Source organism: Camarhynchus parvulus, chromosome 9, assembly GCF_901933205.1.
Source record: "Camarhynchus parvulus chromosome 9, STF_HiC, whole genome shotgun sequence".
Lineage (NCBI taxonomy): Eukaryota > Metazoa > Chordata > Aves > Passeriformes > Thraupidae > Camarhynchus > Camarhynchus parvulus.
This window is the reverse complement of record NC_044579.1, coordinates 20,506,091-20,528,701: the sequence shown is the minus strand read 5'-3', so window position 1 is coordinate 20,528,701 and position 22,611 is coordinate 20,506,091. Positions and strand designations below refer to the sequence as shown.

Here is a 22,611-nt window from a genome sequence, read left to right as displayed (position 1 = left end):
CAGAGCAACATTCCCAGTGCTGGAGGGGTGGGAGGGAAGAGCCTGGCTCTGGGGCTCATGGTGGGGGGGGGTCCCTCATTGTGTCACCTGTCAGCATCCCAGGCAGCCCCACCCTGCCCCCAAAGGCCATCCCAGCCCCATTTGGTGCCTTTCCCCACTGGATGCTCCATCCAGGGATGTGCAGGGAGGAAGAGGTGGCTTCATGATGGCAACACTTCCCAGGTCCCAGGTAAAACTACACCTGGCACTGCCTACAACCCCCATCCAGCCCTTCCCTCCCTGGCAGCAGGGAATTGGGCACCAGGGAGGAACTCCCAGCCGTGACCACCACAAGGGACCCCAAAGAAAGCAACAGAGAGCAGGCTCAGGCTCTGGTTAGCTGGATATATTTCTCTTTGTTGGTGTCTCAGGTTGGTTTTCACAGAACACTTTGCAGTAGAGGAAAACGCGGATTCGCAGCCCACGGGAGCGGCGCTGGCACCGGCGCCTCTGCTCCCATCCCTGCTCTGCCCATCGGCTTTCACCTCTTCCATCCATCACTTGGATTTGCTTAAACCCTTTTTTTTTTAAATTGTGTTTGGCTTTTTTATTTTTCCCTTTTTTTTTTTTTGTTCTTTTTAACCATTTCTCAAGCTTTCTCCGAAGGAACAGCCACTGGCTCTCGGCTTGCAGGAGGCTACGGAAGAGCTCTGGGACACGGGGGACGGTTTCCTTCTTCCACCTCGCAGCTGACATGGTCGAGATCATTTTTCCAACTCGGTTTTTTTTTTATTACAAAAATAAAAAAATGCTCCAACTATCAGTTTTACAAGGCATACAAAAATCTCTAAAAGGGCAACACAAGCGCAAGGTGCTGAGGTACGAAAACCTGAGGTAGTTTTTCTGTGTGTGTGTGTGTGTGTTGGGAGGGTTATTTGGGTTATTTTCCATTTGAAACCAATTTTGCTGGTTGGGTTTTCCAGCCCTGGGCTGACAAGCTCTTGTAAATCTGGTTTTTTTCACCCATTTCCCCCTCCACTCCCTGCAACAAGGATCTTTTCCACAAAGATCCCAGTCCAAAGGGGGCAGGGCTGGTGCTGCCCATCATTTTCCAGGGATGTCAGTGCTGGGCAGTGATGGAGAGAGGGCAGACAGAAAGGGGGGAAAGAACAGATGCAAACCCTGCTTTTGGAGTCCAAAGCAAAGAGGAAAGGGTGTGTGAAGGAGAGGAACAATTCCTACGCGAGGAATCTTGCCTCCTACAGGCCCTGCTCTTCTCAAAGGCCTTCAGAAATTGCTTTTTAACACTTATTTAGTATTTTTTTTCCCTGCTGGCGATCCTACAGCTCTGCTCTACGGTGCATTAGAGAACCAATGAACCAGCTCCTGCCATTAAGCCTCTAGAAAAGCCTGCTTTTGCTAAAAACAAACAGCCCCCCTCCCCCACAAAATTTTTAAAAAGTGAGTTAAAAAATAAAATCTTACAAAACTTAAAAATCGGCGTTAGTTCCGTTACTGATATATTAATTCTAAATTAACGAGCGCCGCGGCCCCCCCAAGCCAGGCGAGCTCCTGGGGGTGGAATGGGCAGGTTTGGGGAGAATTCCAAACTAAAAACCACCTCTCTCTGCCTGTGTTAGTCCGACTGACTGGCGGGGGAGCGGCGGGGGAGGCGGTGGAGTAAGGCGGAAGCTGCGGGCTGGAGAGCGCCCCCCGTGCCCCGGGCTGCCAGCCGGGGGGCTCGGGGGTCTTTGGTGTGTCCCCTGACCTGCTGGGGGCCGGCGGTGGCGGCGGGGGGTTACATTCGTCGGGCGGTGCTGGCGGGAGCCTCACTTGCTGTGCTGCGAGGCCGCGGCTCCCTGAGCGTGTTTGTGCTCCTGCTGCTTCACCTGCTGCACGATTTCCCTGATCTTGCGCTGGGCAGTCTGGGAAGGGGGCAAAAAACAGGAGTAGCAACACCAGAGCTGAGCCCCCACCAACCCTACGGCACCACAATCCTACAGATACTAACAGCAGGCCAAGCATGTGATTCTGTGATACTTTTGCTTTGCTAAAGCAAAGGTTTGGCTGTTCTTCCATCACTCAAGATTTTGGGGTGTCACCATGCCCTCACAATCATGAACCCAGCCTGGTTAGATGCATCCAGGTGGGATGCAGGAGCTATTCCCACCCTGTGTCCAAGGCACAGATTTTGGCTGAATCGAGCCAATCTTTAGTTTTAATGCAGCCATAAACCCCTTCAGTGCATCCTGGGTGCACAGAAACAACTCAGAGCAGCTTAGGTGATGCTGTGCTTGGCAGCTTTCCTCAAAGTGGGAATGCTGGGAGAGCCATGGCCAAACCTTACCTGACTGGCAAAGAAATGCCCAATGATTTTGACGACGACCTCCTCGTTCTCGTCCGGGGTTTGGTCTCGCGGCACGATGACTTCTGCGCTCGTTAAGTTCTGCAGTTCATTCACCTGAGCAAACAACAGAGAGCCAGGTTTTGCTGTGGAGGAGCCAAAATCCTCCACTGCTGGTGCCACCCCAGCTCTGAGCCAGGACATGGCATCAGGCTGCTCACACCCTGGCCTCTTGGGATGGCCATCCAAGAGCCACCACCAGGACAAAGGGACTGAGACATCACTGACACCACAGAGCACCTGGGCAGAGGTGATGGGACAGATAGGGGATTGATATGGGATGGATGGGGGATGTCCAGCCCTCTATTCCCAGGCCAGGTGGGACCCCACACACTCCCACCTACCGTCTTGCCACCTTTGCCGATGACACGGCCGGCGGCGAAGGAAGGCACCTTGATGTGTGCTTCGAGCTTCACTTCTTCTTTTGGGTTAAAGAAGTTCTCCTCTTTCAGCTTCCCAAATATTCGTCCCTGGGCCTGGAGAGGGCACAAAAGGGACATAGAGGTGGTGGGCAGCATCCTGGAGGTGGCCTGATGTGCCCTTCATTCCCACAGGCAATGATGTGATCCCAAAACTGTGGTCCCAAGCTGAGAAGCCCTCCTGGCATGGTGGGGACCAAAGGGATGCTCTCACCTTGCCCCTACCATGTCCCCAAGCCAGCCCCCACCCTGTGGCCATCGTACCTTGAACTGAGCCTCAGGTGGCCCCGTGATGATCACCATGCGCTCGCTGGCATCTGGACCTTCTGCTGGGGCAATCTGCAGAGGGATGGGAAGGAGTGTGAGTATGACCCCTCCTTTGGCAAGACCTTCCCTGTGTGGGACACCTCCCATGCAGGGACACCCCCATGCAGAGACAACCCTCTACTCGAGCAGTGGTGACAATCAGGATGCTGCAGGACTGGGTTTCTACTCATCTAGGGAGCAAAATCATTCACCAAGGGCTCCCTTCTCAGCCCTCAGCAGTGGGAAGGGAAACTGAGGCACAAAGCCCTGTCCCAGCCCCTCAATCCCGCTCACCTTGATGGAGGCACCAGCAAACCGTGCCAGCTGCTTGATGTGCTGCCCCTTCTTCCCGATGATGGCCCCCACTGCCTGTGTTGGGATGAACAAGTTCACAACCTCCTGCTCCGGCAGCTGGAAAGGGCAGGAAGAGCCAGAGGGTCAGGGGAACAGGTGGGCTGGGGGGCTGCTTCCCCCTGCCAGCACCCCAGCCTTGACGAGGTGGTGGGCTGGGTTGGGCTGGGTTGGGCTGGGCTGGGCTGGGTTGGGCTGGGCTGGGCTGGGTTGGGTTGGGTTGGGCTGGGCTGGGTTGGGTTGGGTTGGGTTGGGCTGAGCTGGGTTCTGTTGTGTCAGGCTGTGGTCCTGGCACACATTCCCTGCTTTTTGCCTGCCCTCCCACAAGGTGCCCAAGGGAAAACCTCATGGCAGGAGGTGCCAGGGCACTTTTGGGGAAGGGAAACTTACAGGATGCTGATGGGGGAAGGCTCCAGCTGGGGGGGCTCCGTACAGACTTGACAGATAGGCTGAGGAGCCCTGTGGTGGGAGAGAAAATGAGGGGCAGTGACATCAGTGATGTCCTCAAGGTGCCAGCCCATTCCCACACGCCCACCCCGACATGGGGAGTGTGTCACCACCATGAGGGACACGAGGGACACAGTGACCACCCCTCATCCCCTGAAGCCCCTCCAGGAGAGCATAGGCACATCCAAGGATGAGCCACAGCCCGGATCCTGTGCCTGTGGCACAGCACTGGGTTGGGACGAGGATGGGAGATCCCAGTTAACCCCAGTCCCTCCCCACTGCTGCTTTTTTGGCTTTGTCCTGCTAATATTTTTATCAGAAAAAACCATGTCCTTCTGGTCTCACCAGGGGGCTTGAAAAAGGCCCCACAAAGCTCTGGGGTGAAGGACCCCACACCAAACACTGCCCTTCAGGAGACCTGTCCTGCTCCTCTCCATCACACCCCACATAAATAATTCCCACAGCTGTCTCCCAAAGGTTGTGCATACAGGCACACCACCCTCCCTCCACAGGCTGAGAGTGACCAACCAACCCTCCTGGAGCCCTCCAGAGCCACCACACACCCCCCACATCCTCCCAGCACTCACCGTCCTCCTCCGCCCGCTCTGCTGCTGGCATTGCAGGGAAAGAAAACAGCACAGGTAAATTAACCCACAGCTCAGAATAAATTATTTAGGGACCAATGGAGGCAGCCCACAGTGCCTGAGCAACCTGAGATGGACCTTCTCCACCAGCACCTTGGCCATCCTGCTCTCCTGGCACTGCACCATCCCCGCCCACTGTCACCTCAGGCCAGTGGTGGGCTTGGGGTCAGGACTGAAGACCACCTACATGGTTTTTCCAGGCTCTCTTCAGAGACAAGCACCCTTGGGACACAGCCAGTCCTTAAAACACTGGTGGAACCCAGCTCAGCACAACCCAGGGATGCAGGGATGCAGCACAACCCAGGGATGCTACTGATCTTCTCGGCGGTTGCCACCTTCATTCCCTGTCCTCTCCACTTTGCTGCTGCAATGAGCATCCTCCCGAGAATGGCTGAGAGTCAGAGATCCCCATGAGGTGGCTCCTACAGCTCCAGTGTCCACCCAAACCCAACAGCTCCAGGCACCAGGAACACGCCACACTTACTGCAAAGGGGTGGTAGGGGGTGGCAGCTGCAGCCCCCCGGGCCCCGGGGGTGGAGGGCAGCATGGACAGCCCTGTGGAGAAGATGCCCAAAGCACTGAGGTTCAGCCCTGGGATCAGGTTGGCCTGTTGCTGGGAAAGGAAAGACACGGAGAAAGGTGTCAAAGGCGGAGGAGAACTGGGCTTCTCAACACAGGCATGGGCTAGGCCCAACCCTGGCTGTAGCATTGACCTCCGCTGTGAATTTCTGTGTGGCTGAGGGCTGGGGAGGCACGGGGAGGGCTGGGCTTACGTTGACGGCCACCACGTCACTCTCGTAGGCCTCGCGCAGCTTCTTCATGATCTCCACCTCGGCGTTGGAGCAGGCCTCTGTGCTGCCCTTCACCGTGATGGTGCGTTCGGGGTTGTAGATGGTCAGGTCCTGCAAGCTGCCCCATGGGAAAATCCATAGAAACGGTCACATCCCTTCTTCAAGTCAAGGAAAACCCCAGGAAAACTCAAATCACAGCCGAGGGTTCTCCATGGGACAGAGTGAGAGCCACGCGCCCTCTCCCTGCCCGACATCTGGGATTGGGAACATCCACCTGGGATAGGGAATGCACACGGGAGGGCACAGCTGCTCTGTTTTCCAGCTCCAGCACTGCTTGTACCATGGTGGACAGAATGGGGTAGCCTGGTGCTCACCAGGACTTCACTGAATCATTGAATCATGGAATGGTTTAGGTTGGAAGGGATGTGAAAGTGCAACCAGTTCCACCCCCTGCCAGGGGCAGGGACACCTTCCTCTAGACCAGGCTGCTTCAAGCCCCGTCCAACCTGGCCTGCAACACTTCCAGGGATCCAGGGGCAGCCACAGCTTCTCTGGGCAATCTACCACCCTCACAGGGAGCAAATCCTTCCCAATATCCCATCTAACCCTGCTGGGAAGGCAGGGTGGGAAGCAATTCCCCCTGGTCCTGTCACAGGAACTTACGGGGAGATGGTGATCTTTGTGCCCGTGTCCTGCTCAATCTTCTTGAGGTTGCGGCCCTCCTTGCCAATCAACCTCCCCACCAGGCTGTTGTGTGCTAGGATTTTCAAGGGAATCTCTTCTGCTCTAAAATGGATTAAGAAAAAAATAAAATCTAAAGGTCCAGCCGGTCAGGCAATACAGAAATCTCCAGCCAGAGGTGCTAAGGATGTGTTGGAAATAAGGACCACCACCATGGTGTCCCACCACGCTGCGGCTGATCCAGGAGCACTCACGATTTCGTTTCATCAGCCTCCTTCTGCATGATGTCCAGGATCATGCGGCACGCTTCCGAGCACCCCTCTGGCGTGGCGTGGATGGTGATGGGCTTCTCAGCAGCGCCGGCGTTCTCCTTCCGATGGATGTCAACCCTGCGGCGAAACAACCAGCAGAGAGGAGCCCCTCAGATGGGTCTGGGGTCACACAGAGGATTCTGAGAGCTCAGGAGCTGAGAAAAGCTCATTTCAACACTTGCTCAAGCTGTGGGGTGAACCTGGGTGTCAGCTGCATCTACCAGACCCTGGCTCACGCAAGCCCAGGCAGTGTTTGGTTTCGGGCGGTTCGGATCGGATTTGGACCACGTTCGCCTGTAGGACCCGAGGTCCTGGAAGCTGAGGGGCGTCACAACATCAACCAATGCATAGAGGGGGCAGAACAAATCCTCAACTGGACAAAAGCCCTGAGCAACCTGGTCTATCATCATCATCTCTGCCACCAGCCCCGCTCAGAGCAGGAGACGGGATCAGAGGCCCTGCCGAGCTCCGCCTCTCTCTGCACAACACCCGAGGCTGTCCAACGTCCTTGGGCACAGAGAGCACTTACCCGTGGGCAGCGTCTGTCTGTCCCGACACGGAGGCACCCGGCAACAACAGCGCTGGTACTCACGCCCTTCCCGGGGGGACCAGCAGGCGCCCGTGCGCAGCGGCAGGGACCGTGCTCTACTCCTCTGGTCCTCCCTCAGCTCATGGCGGGAGGAGGCACGGCCTCCCGCTCGCTCCTCACGCTCAACCGTACCTGGCAAAGCCCTGAGAGAGAGGGAGAGAGGAAAGCAGGGTAGGAGACTCCCGCACCTCGACCACGCGCCTTGGGCAACAGGGGGAGGAACCCTTGTGTCTTCTCCGCGTGATCCACGCGCTCTTCCCGCCGGAGGGTGACGCCGTGCTGTGGCCATCCTGCCATCGGCCACCGCCTTGGTGTCCCTGCCACTGCTGCAGCCAGGGCCAGATCTTCCGAGCAGGTGTGGCAGAGGCAGCTCAGGCACTCTGGAACACTGCCAGCGCTCAGCTCCGACACGGCACGTCCCCTCCAGCCACATCTGCGAGGTCCTGTCCCAACGGGATCATCCAGGGCGCTGCTGCACGTGCCAGGTCGAGGGCTGCGGGGCAGAGTCACCACACAGTGCCATGCTGGGGTCCAGGTGGGTTTGCACAGGTCAACTCTTCAAGAGCCAGCACGTTGGAACACGGAGGGTGTAAGGGGAGCAGCTGGGAGAGCCTTCCCTGGGAGAAGAGCAGGGCCAACCCTGCCTGCTCCAAAGGGACCCAGAGTGGTTCCATCCAGCACTGAACAGGGAGGGAAGACAGCGCGATTCCCTTCACAGGCTGCATCTCTCCTGATCTCCCGTGGCTTCAGCTGGTGCTCCCAGCCATGGAGCTCCCTCAGGCTGGCCCGGAGGATCCGTTCCCAGCAGGTACAGGGACACCTGCTGCCACCTCTTTGATGGGGACAGGGTGAACACGTCATGACGGCCGCATGAGGCGATGACAGACCAGGTTAGGGTGAATTGATGAGGAATCCCAACAAACCCCACAGATGGGACCCACGAGCAGCTGAGGCTGGTGGAGAGGAGAACATGGCTGAGCCTTTGTGCCAGAGGGACCAAGTGCCAGGGAAGCACTGACTGGAGGCACCGAGGTGACGAGGACCTTGGACAAGCCCCAGAAAGGGGCACAAGCCAAGTTCCTGGCTGACCAACCCATCCCATGGGATCACCAGGTTCAAGATGATGAGCACAGGAAAGGACACATCTCCCATCTGGATGTGTGGGCACGAGCTCACTTGCCAGAGAGATGGGGTCACTGATTTCAGGCACGTCCCACCCCAGAGAGCTGGAGAAGGGAGAGCTCTGGAGCTCCCAGCACATCCCAGTGCCACTGCTGAACTGCTCCATTCCAACAGGAGGATGGAGAAGGAGACTTTCAGTACCTTCACCCCATCACCAGGGGCTGCAGGGAGGGACAACCAGGGCTGGGGGGACAGGGTTTGCCAACGGTGCAGCAGGAAAAGCCTCCAAGAGACCTTAGGGTGGGCTGGGAATGCTTCAGGAGTGGCTGCCATGAGGGACAGCCCTCTCCAGGAGGTCAACACAGTGTGCCTGTAGGGTTATCCTGGTCCCACGGCTGCTGGGTAGCCATGATCCTCTCCTCATGGAGCTCCAAGGGCTCTGGAAGGTCACCTGATGGGGTGGGCTCTTGGTCTGGGTTTCTTCATGGAAAAACACAGCTCAGCCTGGGGACAGTTTTGCCTCCTGAGGCTCAGAAGCATCTCTGGGATCTCTGTGAGTGGAACCAGGGGTGAAATCCAACGTAACCAGAGGAATCCAGAAGCCAGCATCTCCCTGGGGAGGAGCAGGGGCCGGGCAACAGGATGTCACCCTCAGATCATCACTGGCAGATGAGGGTGGCCTGGGCAGGGACAGAGTGTGGGATGACACCCAAAGTGAAGGACAGGAGCTCCTGTGGCTGCCTGGGATGGATTCCTGAGGTTCCCTTCACCCAAGCCTGAGCAGAGGCAGTGCCTCACTGCAGGCAGGGCAGGAGAGGGCACAGCACTGAGCAGGACCTTCCTCCATGGCCCGGGTCTTCAGGGCAGGCACGCGGAGCCACCCCACCAGGAGGGACAACTCAGGGGCAGAAACTGCTCCAAGCAACAGCATTTGGTTCCATGGCTGGGAGAAACTGGCACCTTCCCACGTTCCTTGCTAGGCTCAGGGCTTGGAAAGGGCAAATTCCATTATTGGGTGGTGAGGATACAGCTATACCTGCTGCTCATGCCACCAGGACTCACCTGGAGAAGGGCTTGCAGCTAACCAGGATCTGCTCACCAGGCCACCAGGTGAGCAAGCCAGGCTCCAAGAGCTCCTCTCCCTGCTCCTCTGCCCCCTTTCCATACAAACCTCCTCCTGCCGACCCAGCAGCAGGGTCTGGCTCGTCTTTCTACCTCCAGCCACACTACTACCAAAGATTTGCCTCTAAAAACTCCTCTGAGAACTAGGATGCTCTGGGACAGGGCTCCTACGTCCCATGGGATCACCAGGTTCAGGATGATGAGCACAGGAGAAGACAGCTTGGGGTTAAACACAAACACGCCTGGGCAGGAACAAACCATGCAGGAAAACCATGCAGAGAGTGAGCAGTGAGATCGGGAGAATAGCAACAAGAGAAACATGGAAAACTTTGGCAAGACAACCCCACTTTTTGGGTTTTTTTTCCTTTTTAGTTCAAAAATAAACACGTTAATAGCTAAAAAAGGCTTCAAACAGTTACAAAGCCCATCCTTCTCGTGGCAATGCTCCCACAGTGTCCCTTTCCCCTCAACATCTCTAGCCCATATGGGATGCTGCAGGATGAGCAAACCCCGTAAGAACCAAGACCACTGCACTGAGGATTCACCTTTAGGATTTTATCCCCAAACTTGCCATTTCTCCCTAAAGCCTCATCCCATAAAGGTGTTCTCATGAGGCTTTAGGAACTCATTCCAGGCTTTTTCCAGTGTGCATCCCCCTCCTGCAGCACCCAGACCACCCTGGCCAGCAGGAATGGTTCAGCACCTGAGCTCTGCCACCACCCCAAGAAACCAGCAGTGGCTGGCACTCCAAAGCCCCCAGTGCAGGGAGAACCCGAGCTGGGACCTACAGCACCCTGGGGAAGGAAACAAAACCATTGGAAGTACTTACTTGGACTGGGTTTGCTTAGTAAGGTTCTTTATGGTCAAGCCCTCCTTTCCTATGATCGCACCAACAAACTGCGTGGGCACCAGCATCCTCAGTGGGAACTCGAGCTGTTTGGGCTGTGAGGAGCCCCCTGGGGACGAGCCCCGCTCCCTGGAAGAGTGGCCCCCGCGGCGGGATCGCTGGGGGGGCGGAGGGGAGCTCACCTCTTCATCCGGGATGTAGGAAATCTTGAAGGAATAGTTCTCAAACTGCTGGTCGCTCAGCTTCTCTATTGCTCTGCAAGGCAGGGAGGTGCAGGGCGTGGTGAGGGGCTCCCTGGGGATGGGATTCCCTCCAGCACTCCCACCAACCTGCATCCTCTTCCCTCCCCAGTCTGGAGAATGTGGCCATGGGAAGCCAGAGGCCCACACTTTTCCCACCAGGAGCAAGCCCCATAACCTGGTGGGACATCATCCCCTTCCATGTGGGTCACGCCAAAGCTGGCACATGACTTTTCCCCCCAGCAGAGGTGGGATGGCAGCCCAGGGACCTGCCCCTTCAAAGTCCTTGGGCAAAGTCCTTGCCTGGAGCTACCAGGCAGCACGGGGTTGGTCTCACAGGCTCTTTGGACATGGCAAAGGTGACAGAGCAGCTCTGAGCCACCAGGGAGAAGGATGCAGCACGTGGTGCCCCCTCTGTTGGAACTCCCTTCCCGGCTGGATGAGGCTGGGAGGCAGCACCTGGACTCTCCATCCCCCAAGCCCCTCCTCAGCTGTGATGTTTGGCCATGCTGGCACCTGCCATGACCCTGCTTGGCTCCAGCTCTCCCTGCTCCTACCACATCCCACTGCTGCTGCTGACAGATCACAAGCAGCTCCTTGCCAGGCCCGAATTCCACATCCTATGAGGACTCCTGCATCGCTTTCCTAAGTCCAAAAAAGCCTCTTATCCCAAAGCATTAAGCACTGCTGTGCTGGGGAAACTCTTTGTCTTCCTTTATTGCCACAACTCCCCAGACCATGGTGGGATTTTTGGGGCTGTCCTGTGCAGGACCAGGATTTGGACTCAGTGACCATTGTGGGTCCATGATTCTAAGACACTCCTGTCATGTTTATCTGTGGTCCACAGCACATCCAGCCAGGCTGGAGGCACCAGAGGGATTCTCCTTTGCCCTCCTGGACCAGCAGATCACTGTCCCCATCTCTGTCCTCACTTATCCAGTGCCACGATGGGAAGCTGGTAGAAATTCCATCAACAAATGGACCCACAAAAGCTCTTTGTGGCCTGGGATCTTGCTCTTATATATAAAATACCCTGGCCACTAATAATAATAAGCTCACTACTTACTGGCTGGTGTCCAGCACAGGGCTGAGGTCTCTACAAGACTGGAACAAAACATGTCATTTGGAACCATGCTTCCACTTCCGAAATAATCTGTACTACCCCATCTGCCATGCCAGGGGAGAAGGCAGAGGACAGCCCAGTGGTGGGACAGCTTAGAAAAGCCTGGAAGGTACCTGGGACAGCTTGGGAAAGCTGGTGTGGTGTGAAATCAAACCAAACCAACCCCCACTCACACTTTTGCCTCTTCCTTGGTGGCGTAGGTCACGTTGACAACGGCAGTTTCTGTGTCTGTGTTCACTGTGGGAGCAAGAGAAGCAGAGTTGGAGCAGGGGTGGCAGAGGTGTCACTGCTGCTCTCAACATGCTCCAGAGGGGGGATACAGCTGGGATGGGGGGAGGGAGATACCTGCCCCATGGTATGCCTGGGCACCCTGTATTTTCCCCTGGGCACCCTGTGTTTTCCCCTGGACACCCTGTATTTTCCCCCAGCACAAGCACTGGGCTGGATCCAAGGCAGGATCCAAGCAGAATGCAATCCCTGACCCACCAGTGGATCCCAAGCTACACTCAGCTCATTTTTGCTTTCAATTTTTCAGGGACCAGGAGCATTCCCAGGTCCATATCATCCCACCACTGGAGAGGTGGCCCCACCTCCACCAGCAAGGTTTGTGTCCAAAACCCGTTTCAGACCAGTGCTGCTGGTCTGGTTATCCAACTAGGTTTCATCCCAGTGGGCTTCCTGCAGCCTGGGCAGAGCTGGGGAGCAGCACTGGGAATTTTGCAGGGATGAGGACCATGCTGGACCATCTTACCTTGCTCTACATTCTCCACCGTGCCATACTGAGCTAAGAGGCCATCCAGCACCTGGGGACAGAGCAGCAAACAGGGCAGGTGAGGCCCCAAGCAGGCAGGGCAGGAGCTCACTCCACCCACACACACCCTCCAGCACCACCCACCTGCATCCCATCATCCCAAAGCCAACCCAGCACTCCAAGCTGGCCCCAGCCCTGCCACCCAAAAGCAGGCAGGAGCTGGAGCCCAGCTCAGGCTCCCTCCTGAGGTTACTGGGAAGTTAAAGGGTGGCCCAGGTGCAGCCCATGTGCTCCAGCAGCGCAGCTCATGCGGCTGGAGAAGGAGATGAAGGGGATGTTTTTAGGATCAGCCACTTCTTACCTCCCACTGTAGGTGGGGAGGGATGTTTCGGATCTGGATCTTCCTGCTCCTGCAAAGACAAAGCCCTGGGTTAGGGTCTGCAGGCACCTCACAGCAGAGGGAAAAGCCTCTCTGGGAATCAGACAGCAGCTGTGACAGCTTCCCAAAGCTTCCCAGCTCCCCACACCGAGCCAGGGCAGCTCATCCCTGGGGAGAGCCACTTCTCCTCGCTGTGCCCTGGTCACCACTGGGGCTGAAGCTCTCTCTGGAATGCTCCCTCCTCATGCTGGCTGTCAGGTTTCCAAGGAAACCTCCTGAAAGGAGCCTCTGCAGAGCCATGACCGCACAGGGATGCACAGACAGCCCTGCCCACACTGCTCTGGGCTGGGAACAGGACCCCAGCCTGGCCAGGGCCAGCCCTGCTATACCCTGAGGAGAACTCTCCAGAAGTACATCCAGCTGAGGCTCACCACTTCCCAGCAACATGGGGCTGTTCTCCTTAGGGAAACCCAAATAAATATCCTTGTAAGCCCGAGCCTGGAGATGGCCCACACACCCAGCCTTGCCCAGTGGCACTTCCAAACTCACACAACAACACGGCTCACTCCCAGCCTGGCTGTGGTTCCATTCCCAACCTGGACATGGTTTCATTCCCAGCTTTGTTGTGGTTGCATTCCCAAGCTGGCCATGGCTTCATTGCCAACCTGGCTGTGGCTGCACAGGAAGCCCTGCCAAAGCTCCCCAAGGGTAAGAGCCCCCAGACATCTCCTCAGCCTGGCTGTGAGATGTGCTTGGGCAGTGACAAGTTCTGACACAGCCCAATCCACGCAGGATCCAGCCAAGCCGCGAGCCACGAGCCACCCTGCTGCCGTAAGGCAGGAAAATCATAAAGAAAGGCTTCAAAAATGTCCTTGTCAGGCTAGCCCTTTGCAAGCTCCCATGTGAAAACATTCCTAGGGAGAGCAGTTCCTTAGCATAACAATCTACTCCTAGGTGAAACACAACCAACACCTGCATAAACTGCTTTTACACTGTTAGACAGAAAAATGAAAACTATCTCCCACAAACAACTTTTCCTACTTTGGGAGTTGGAGTGACCTCCAAGAGACACATCTCACGCCTGAGGTGATGGGTGCCAGGCTGTGAGGCCAGAGGGCCTGAACAAATGCCAGCGAGTCCCAAACCATTGGAGAGAGCTGGACACGCTGCCCAGTGACCCCCACCACGTCCCAGACCCAAACCCACGGCGGGCACCTTCACCCCAAGGTGCCACTGCTCAGCTCCAAGCCAAAGCATCACCACAGCCACCCTCCTCTCCCATGTGGGAACCACTGGGATGGCCCAGGTTGGACCATGGAGGAGCCACTCTCCATTTGGGGTTCATTTGGCTCAGCCCACCTGTCCCCAAAGCCCAGGAGCCCAGGGACACAGGGCACTTTGAAGGGGCACATCCAAGAGAAGCCAGCAGAGCAGCTGGACAAATCCCTTTGCCACTCCTGGAAAAGCCCTGCCTTGAACTGAATTGCTTCAGAGCCATAATTTCCCTACTCCTCTGCCAAAGGAGATGCCAGGGGAGATGCCAGAGCAGCCCTGGTCTCCCCAGGTGCTGCCTCACCCTCCCAAAACACCCAAACAGAAGGACCACAGCAGGTGCCACATAACCCCACCTCCCAACGGGACATGACAGCATATTCCCACTTCCAACATCCATCCAAACCAGTGCACAGCATCTAAAGCCACCCAAAGGGCACTCAGGCTTCAGCTCCCATGGGCAGCATTCCCAGCAGCTCAGCATCACCACTCAGCATCAGCAGCAGCATTGAAGACAAGGTTATTACTCCTACTTGGGTGTGCTTATGGCTCTTGTAACTCCACACCTGGCTGAGGCAGTGCTGGACCACACAGCCATCACTGATGGAGCCAGAGATGCACATCTGGAGCCATGACAGGTGGATGAGTTATTCCCAGGGGAATAACTCATCCATTCCCAACACCACTTCCAGGAGAACTTTGTGGCAGAAACCCCCTTTATTTTGATTTTTGTTTTTATTTCAGTTTCACTTTCCCAAACCCCAGGGGTTGACTCCAGGGCACGCACAGAACGCCGGCACAGGAGCTGATGATGGCCACGTTTCACCCACCCTGTTTTGCAGCAGACTGGTGGGGAATTTAAGGAATGAAATAAATCCTAATAACCAGATGGGGGAAAAACACTCAGCTGTGTGATGCAACTGCTGTAGTGAGTGCCCTCAGATAACCTGGAGAGCTGCATCCCTCTGCTCTTCCCTACCTCCACACACCCACCCCGCTGCCTCAGCAGCTCCAAGGGCTGGAGAAACCAGGCTCAGCTGCTTTTTTTCCTTCTAAATTGATCCCAAACTAGTCCTGCTCACCAGCAGCTCGAGGAGGAGGCAGCTCCTCCACCCCAGAGCAAGGTTTGGGTGCTGGGAGCTGCTGTCAGCACAGGGAGGATGAAGCAGTGAGTGAGGAGGTAAAATGGGCTCGTGAGATAACCCAGGATGGGGCTGTGTGTCCTCTCATGCACCCACCAGAGCAGAACCATGGGGCTGGCATCACAACCCTGCAGGGAAAGGGGGTGGAAACCCAACCCCCAGCCATCCACGCCCTGCCAGCATCACCACTGCTACCTGCATTGCTGAAATCATGCAGTGAGGCAGGAAAAACTTAAAACTTGGGGTATGTTCCCCAGGATCAGAAGGATTGAGGGGGTTTTGGCACAATCCCCCCTTTTCCAGCATGGCTCCCAGGGAAATAGTGGGTAACAACCCCCTCAAAATCCTGGGACACAGAAGGACAGGCATAAAAATGGCACGAAGTTGTGAAATGAGAATGAGCCACCAGCTCCCTGCCCAACATCCACAATCCTTCCTGGATTTTCCCTGTTGGCCCCATGGATCACCCACCCATCCCTTAGTCAAGGTGAAGCTCCACAGGGGCTTTGCCTCCCACAAATTTGGGAATTAGAAACAAGCTAGCTCCAATATAAGCTCTATAATATAATATAATAATAAAACCTCAACAAAATAATCCAATAATAAAATAATATTGTGATATAATGCTATATAGTAATAGCGCACAATCATATAGAAAAATAATATATAATGGTATGTAATTAATACAGTGGAATATAAGGGATGGCTTCAGCACTCTCTGCCCTAAAAAACACAGATTTTTTTCCTACTCACACTTTGTAATATCTTACTATAATAAAGCTTAAAGGGATTTTATCACCTTCCACCTCAGATCAGTGCTGAGGGCAAAGAAAACACGCTCTGCCACCTCCTGTTTTCCATAAAAATCAATTTTCAAGAGAACTGGGGAAAAAAAGCAAAGGGAAAACATGCTGAAAACCCAGTGGGGACTCTGCCTGCTTTATGAAATATTTGTCCCAGGCAAGAAAACATCTACCAAAAAACGATTCCCATCATCAGGCAGGGACCAAACTCCGTCCCAGCTGAATTTTCCAGCTCGGAGCCTGAGCCAGCCACAGCCCCCTGACCAGGCAGGGAAGGAAGTGGCTGCTGGATTTGGGATTTCTCATTATTACATCTATTTTCTGGGTTTGCTGGGGCTGTCCTGGAGGAGTTTTGCTGTCTCCCAAGCCCACCCAGCAGCAGCTTCACGAGCATTGAAGAGCTGCCCCAGTTTCCACCAGTTGCCAGGAGGCTGCGGCTGCTCCAGCTCCCCTCCCAGCCCGGGGGCTTTGCTCTTAAGGAATTAAAATCCCGGGTTGGAAAAGGGCCGGGCAGCAGCGGAGAGCTCCGGCCCCGTGCGTGGATCAACAATGGGGATGGACGGGAATCGGGAATCCGGCCCATCTGTCACCATCAGATCGCGGGGAAAACAAAAGAGGGAGGGGAGGAGGAGCGGGGAAAGGAGAAGGTACAAAAAAAAAAAAGAGGGGAAAAAACAAAAAGAGGGGGTAAAAATGATGGGGAAATAGATAAATGGGAGGAGTGAGGGGAGAGGAAGAAGGGGGGAAGAAAGAGGGGGAAAAGAAGGAAAGGGGATAAAAGATAAAGGGGAAAAGAAAGAGGAAAGGAAGGTGGGGGGATGAAAGGAGGAGGAATGAAAAAGGGGGGAAAGAAGGAAAGGGGATAAAAGATAAGGGGGAAAATAGGAGGAAATGAAGGTGGGGGAAAAGGGGGAAGGGAGGGAAAAAGGGGGGAAAGGAGAGTGGAAAAGGAAAGAGAGGAAAAGGAGAGGGGGAAAAAAGGGAAATGAAAGGGGAAAGAAGAGGGGGAAAAGAAGAGGGGGAGAAAAGGGGTGAAAGGCAAATGGAAAATGAGAGGGAGAAAGAAAGGGGGGAAGAAAAAAGGGAGGAAAAGAACGTGGGGGAAAGGGGGAAAAGAAAGTGGAAAAGAAGAGGGGGAAAAGAAGAGAGGGAGAAAAGGGGGGGAAAGGAAAGGGGGAAAGAAGAGGGAGAAAGAAAGGGAGGGAAGAAAAAAGGGGGAAAAGAAAGAAAGAGGGGAAAATAAGGAAAGGGGATAAAAGATAAGGGGGGAAAGGAAGGAGGAAAGGAAGGTGTGGGAAAGGGGAGAAGAGAGGGAAAAAGAAGGGGGAAAAGAAGAGTGGAAAAGGAGAGAGGGGAAGAGGAGAGAGGGGAAGAAAGGGGGAAATTGAAGAGGAAAAGAAGAGGGGAAAAAGAAGAGGGGAAAAGAAGAGGGGGAGAAAAGAGGGGAAATGAGAGGGAGAAAGAGGGGAAGAAGAAGAAAAGAAAAGAAAAGAAAAGAAAAGAAAAGAAAAGAAAAGAAAAGAAAAGAAAAGAAAAGAAAAGAAAAGAAAAGAAAAGAAAAGAAAAGAAAAGAAAAGAAAAGAAAAGAAAAGAAAAGAAAAGAAAAGAAAAGAAAAGAAAAGAAAAGAAAAGAAAAGAAAAGAAAAGAAAAGAAAAGAAAAGAAAAGAAAAGAAAAGAAAGAGAAAGAAAGGGGGGAAAAGAAGGTGGGGGAATAGGGGAAAGAAGAGGAAAGGAAAAAATGGGAAGAAAATAATGGGGGGAAAGAAGGAGGAAAGAAAGAGGTGGAAAAAAGGGGGGGAAGAGTGGGAGGAAAAAGAAGGGGGGAAAAGAAATCAGGTAAAGGAAATGGGGCAAAATAAACAGGGGAAAAAGGGATAAAATATTAATGGAAGCAAAGACCCATGTGGAAAGGACTCTAAAGAAAACCAGAACTCAAACACCACCAACTCCCAGTTCACCCACACCTGCAAATAGAAATTACATAAAACAAAATGAAAAATTAAAAAAAAATAAATGAAATGAAATGAAATGAAATGAAATGAAATGAAATGAAATAAAATAAAATAAAATAAAATAAAAATAAAACAAGCGCTGGAGTCACCCCTGTCCAGGGCCAGCACTGGAGTCTGGGAAAGGATCAGTTCCAAGGGGATTCTCCTGGCCAGCTCCATTGGGAACAGCATCCCAGACCTATGGGAAACTGGGCACACATCCAGCGGGCAGCAGGAGGGGGGTTTCCCATCCTGGATGTGACCAACATTGCCCTGGCAACTTTATAAGTACGTCTGTATATTAAAAAAAATACATAAGTTCTCTTTTTGTACATAAATATGTCTTACAAAATTTTATATACTACATTTTGTGTATTTTATGCAATTTAATATCTTTATATGAATGTTTCATATAAACACACATAAATATAAAATCATAGAATAGTTTGGGTTGGAACTTTAGAGCTCATCTCGTCCATATATCTCACAGAAAATTATGTATTAGAAGTATATTTTTATACTTATAAAATATATATATATGTACCTTTTATATAGTGTCTTTATACATGTAATATCGTTTATTTATATCTACATAAAAGATACCAAATACTTTAAACACACCACCAGACATTAATAATTTGTATCAATATGTAACATACTAGAAGTTTTTAAATGTGTCTGTTTAAGGATGCAGGACTAGGTCTGAGAGCAGCCCCATTCCTAGCACCCCAAATTCAATTTTCTGCTCCCCGTGAGCATTTCCAGACACACGTGGGGAGCTTCCAGGGGCTTTTCCTGCCAAAGCAACGGGAATTCCTCTCCTGCTAATTAAGCAGCTCACTAACGACAAGCAATTATTGATAAGGAAAGCAAAGATGGGGTGTCCAGAGGAAGAACAAAGGGCCTGGATGTTTGTCACAAGCTTTAACATCACCAACATTTCTGGGTTGAAAAGCACAGGGAAATAAGTAAACAACCAATGAAGCAAAACCACGCAGAAATGAGAATTGAATTGATGCTCAAAGGAGGATTATTTAAGGGCAATTCTTTTTGAAACAGGAGAAAGTGCCATAAAATCACCCCCAGCAAAGCCACTCGGGCAGGCACCAGCACCTCTCCCCCTCCAGGCGCCTTTATCTGGGACAAAACCACCCGAGTTTTAGACATAATGAGCGATTTGTATATAGTCATTTAATATTTCAGTGATTTCCAGGCTCCCCTCACTGCTCTTCACATCTTCCTCGTGCTTTCCTTTCTCATTTCTGACAATTACGGCACAAGCAGAAATTAAAAGGCACCTTCACAACCAAAACCCCCCAAATTTGACTGGTTTGGGGACAATAACTGCAGCTCTGCTACTTTTTAAACTCCTCATATTAATACAATTCTTGTATACAAGTCAGCACTGGGTTAGCTGAGTTTTACTTCCCATTTTTCACATTTTTATTTTCCTAAAATGCTCTTTCTTTACATAACTTTGTATGTTCTTTCTTTTCCATCTTTCTTTTCCATTAACACGATTTTTTAAAGATTTTAGGAATACACAACCAATCTTTCAGGAGGCAGATGTTGCTGCTTCCCCCACGGCCACGCTCCAAAAGCAAAATACTCTTGGAGAGGGATTGCTTCAAACAAATTTAAAAACTATTCCCTATTCCTGCTGAGTTCAATACCAATTTTAAAATAATTTAAAAATTGAAAGTGCTGATTAAAATATAAAATAGAAAGTGATTTTTTTTCTTTAATTCCCCAAGGTACAATATACAAGGGGAAACAAAATTTTCTGAGGTTGTTGGATACTTCCTAGAGGAGCCCAGACCATTGGGATGATTTGAAACCAGTGGGAGGTGAATCGATGGGCTGGGCAGGATTCAGGCTCCTTCCCACCACTGTCACATTTAATTCCTGCCTTCGGAGAAACAGAAACAACCCCTGTGCCAGCACCTCCCCTCGAGGAATTCCCTTCCCTACTTCCCGTGGCCAGATGTCCCAGGGGTTTTCCAGCCAGTTCTTTATCCAAACGCAATTATAGGTATAAAAATCTATGGATGGCATAGATCTGTATTAGATTTTAATGTAAAAATTAAACATTCCAGGTGAAGTCGGGCGCAGAGGGAAGCACCGGGCAGCAGCACCTCCTCACATCCCCGTGACGCAGGAATGCCGAGGGATGGGAGCCAGCCCAGCTCGGGTTCTCCAAACCAATAACCCCAAATTCATTTCAGCAACGGGGGGATTTTTATCATTTCACTCCCTGAAATCCCAGTGTCTCTCCAGGACTCAACCACCACCATAAAAATTGAATTTTCTACAAATTTAAAGAGGGAGGGGGGGGAATAAACACGACCACGTGAGGCTCCATCCCCTGCCAAAAATCACATTACAAAAATAAAATCTATAATCTACCGAGTCAAGGCGCAGCCCCCCAAACTGGGGATATTAATATAAATTAGCAGGGTAGATTTTTTTGAGCTGGGCATAAAAAGACATGGGCTTAAATTAGATCTCAATAATCGGAAGAAACTTGGGAATAGAAAACTTGGAGCCAGCTGAACGCAGAGCGATGTAAAATAAATCAGTATTTATTTCTGGGCCGGTTAAATGGCTTTCTTCTAATTTTAAAACTTGGGAGGAAAAGCAAGCGCACCCCAGCCCCGACGGAGAATTTAAAGATGAATTCCTTGTTTACATCCCCAGCTACATGGTAAAGGTCGAGCCCTGGCTCCGTACTATCGCCCCAAACTCCCAATTTCTGCCTCCATCCCTTGTCCAAAGTCACCGCCGGCCCAGCCTGAGGCTGCTGCAGGGGTTTAGCTCGGAAATGCCGCACCTGGGGATTTCTGGGGGGCTCCTTTGGATGGTTGTTTGAAGGTAGGGAGCGTGCAGATCCCTCGCCGAAGACGAAATCCCACTCCGGCACACGTGATGCCGGGCACGAGCCATTCCCCCCCCGTAAGCCTCAATTACACAACAGCATTTCCAACCCCCCCGTCATTTCCAAATTAATACCCCAGCAGCAATCCCGGGCCAAATCCGTACCCCAGCTCCCAGCCCAGGCCAAGCCTCCGCGCCCAGCGAAGCCAAATTACCCGCCCGATGGGGTTTTTTATTTTTGTTGTTGTTCCCTTTTATCCCGACACATGACGGGGGGGAACAAACCTCGGGATGAGGCTACGCCACACGGTGCCGGGGTTTGTTTTCCCTGCGGAACGCGTGTGCCCATCAGCCCGGCCTCGGGCACCTGATGGAAATGAGAGGGCGCGCTCGCCGCGATGCATTAATTAAAAACACTTCATGTTTTGGGGTTCTCCGGCTGGATAAAGCGGGGAGATGAGGTGTTTGGAGAGGGGAAATTGATTCATTACCGACTAAAAATAATAAGCCGAAGGGTGCGGGCGGCTGCGCTGCCGGGAAAAGCTCCGTCCGCGCCGCGGGAAGTGGGAGGAAAGGGGTTTTCTAGTGTTTTCCTGCTAAATAAGCGGCTGTTTTCCCCGGGAGCGGCGGGGAGCGCGGGGTGAGGGGGCATCACGGGGGTGCCCACCCGTGGGAACGCGGCCGTGGGCCGGCAGCTCCTTCCCCCGCCGCGCTGCGCTCCGGAGCGAAAGTAAAACCGACGGGGCTCCGCCGCCCCCCCCGTGCCCCGCATCCCGGAGCGCCCGGCGCGCCCCCCGAAACGCCGGGATGGACACGGGCACCGGGGGGACTCTGGGGGGGACACCGCGGGGTTACCTGAGCTTTTTGGGCACGGAATAATCCACTTCCATCACTTTGCCGTGCAGCTCCACTTTCCCTGCGGAGACAGCGGGGCGCTCAGCATCCCCCCGGGATGGGGCACGGCGGCATCCCCCCGCCAAATCGCGTCCCACCCCATCCCGCCCCATCGGGTCCCACCGCATCCCGACCCCCCGGCCCTCCCGGGCTGTCCCCGCGCCCCCCGCGCCCCCCGGCCCCCCGGTCCCCCCCGCTCGGCGCCCCCGGGGAGTTGGGGTTGGGCACCTCGTAATCGGGTCCCCGGGGGGGCGCGGGGGGCGGCGGGGCGGCGGGGCGGGGGGCGCCGCGCCCCGGGGGCTCCCAATAAAATCGGAGAAAAAAATCAGCGAAAAATAGAGGCGAGGTCGGGAAGAGCCGGGGCGGGAGGAGGGAGGGAAGGAGGGAAAGGAGGGAGGGAAGGGGGGACCGGGAGATGCCCGGGGAGGGGGCGGCGGGGGGGGTGATGAGGGGGTCGCGGGGGGGATGCGGGGGGCGCGAGGGGGGTCGCTCACCCGAGAGGGTCTCGATGGCCCGGATGGCCCAGTTTTGGTCCGGGTAGTCCACGAAGGCGTAGCCGGACTTGAGGAGGACCTGGCCGGGCACGGGCAGCTGCCGCTCCCCGAAGAGCTGCCGGAGGTCCTGGGCGGTGGCGGCGGGGCTGAGGTTGCCGATGTACAGCTGGTTCATCCTCCGGCGCCTCATCGGGAGCCCCCCGGGCTCCTCCCCGGGAGCCCCCCCGGCTCCTCCCCTCCCGGGAGCGGGACGGACGCGGGCTCGGGAGGGTCCCGCTCTGCGCCACCGGCCCCGGCCCGGCGGAGCCTCCGACAGCGGCGGGCGGAGCCCGGCCCGGCCCGGCCCCGGGGCCGCCCCGCGGGGGGGCAGGTGGAGCCGCCAGACCCCCGCGGGGACGGCATGGGCTGGGGGGAACCGGCCCCGTGCCCCCCGCCCTTCTGTACGGGAACGCGCCGCACCCAGCACCCCCGGGCACCCGCACCCAGAGCCCTCTGCCCCGGAACCCACTGAACCCCATCGCCCCTAAACCCCCGCACCCCGTCATCGCCCCCGAGCCCTCTGCCCTGCACCCCACCGTACCCATCACCCCCAATCCCTCTGCCCTGCACCCCACCATACCCATCACCCCCAATCC

At 54.3% G+C, this 22,611-nt stretch overlaps 1 protein-coding gene across 3 annotated transcripts; it reads right to left on the bottom strand.

The window, feature by feature from the left end:
- Window positions 1-370: 370 nt before the first annotated feature.
- IGF2BP2 (insulin like growth factor 2 mRNA binding protein 2) lies at window positions 371-22,289 on the bottom strand. 3 transcript variants are annotated; one of them, XM_030954268.1, is made up of 17 exons: window positions 21,977-22,289; window positions 21,444-21,504; window positions 12,488-12,536; window positions 12,127-12,178; window positions 11,549-11,612; window positions 9,996-10,268; window positions 6,277-6,411; window positions 6,005-6,127; window positions 5,324-5,459; window positions 5,035-5,163; window positions 4,494-4,517; window positions 3,850-3,918; window positions 3,403-3,519; window positions 3,067-3,141; window positions 2,728-2,859; window positions 2,327-2,440; window positions 371-1,904 (listed from the first exon to the last, which is right to left on the bottom strand). In XM_030954268.1, the coding sequence occupies exons 1-17, from the start codon at window positions 22,164-22,166 to the stop codon at window positions 1,809-1,811; spliced, it is 1,839 nt and encodes a 612-aa protein (XP_030810128.1). In that variant the 5' UTR covers window positions 22,167-22,289; the 3' UTR covers window positions 371-1,808. The 3 variants fall into 3 exon arrangements, with proteins under 3 accessions (XP_030810128.1, XP_030810130.1, XP_030810129.1); XM_030954270.1 differs by having other exon boundaries at window positions 3,403-3,477; XM_030954269.1 differs by having other exon boundaries at window positions 4,494-4,514.
- Between the last annotated feature and the right edge of the window lie 322 nt (window positions 22,290-22,611).

What these genes read in the sequence shown, in the direction of transcription:
- IGF2BP2 (XM_030954268.1), bottom strand. Translation starts at nt 22,166, where the DNA reads ATGAGGCGCCGGAGGATGAACCAGCTGTACATCGGCAACCTCAGCCCC. An exon ending in ACTAAGCAAACCCAGTCCAA is followed by an intron (nt 6,412 to 9,995) that starts GTAAGTACTTCC and finishes GTTTCGCCGCAG; the next exon opens with GGTTGACATCCATCGGAAGG. An exon ending in CCCCCTACCACCCCTTTGCA is followed by an intron (nt 4,518 to 5,034) that starts GTAAGTGTGGCG and finishes CTGCAATGCCAG; the next exon opens with CAGCAGAGCGGGCGGAGGAG.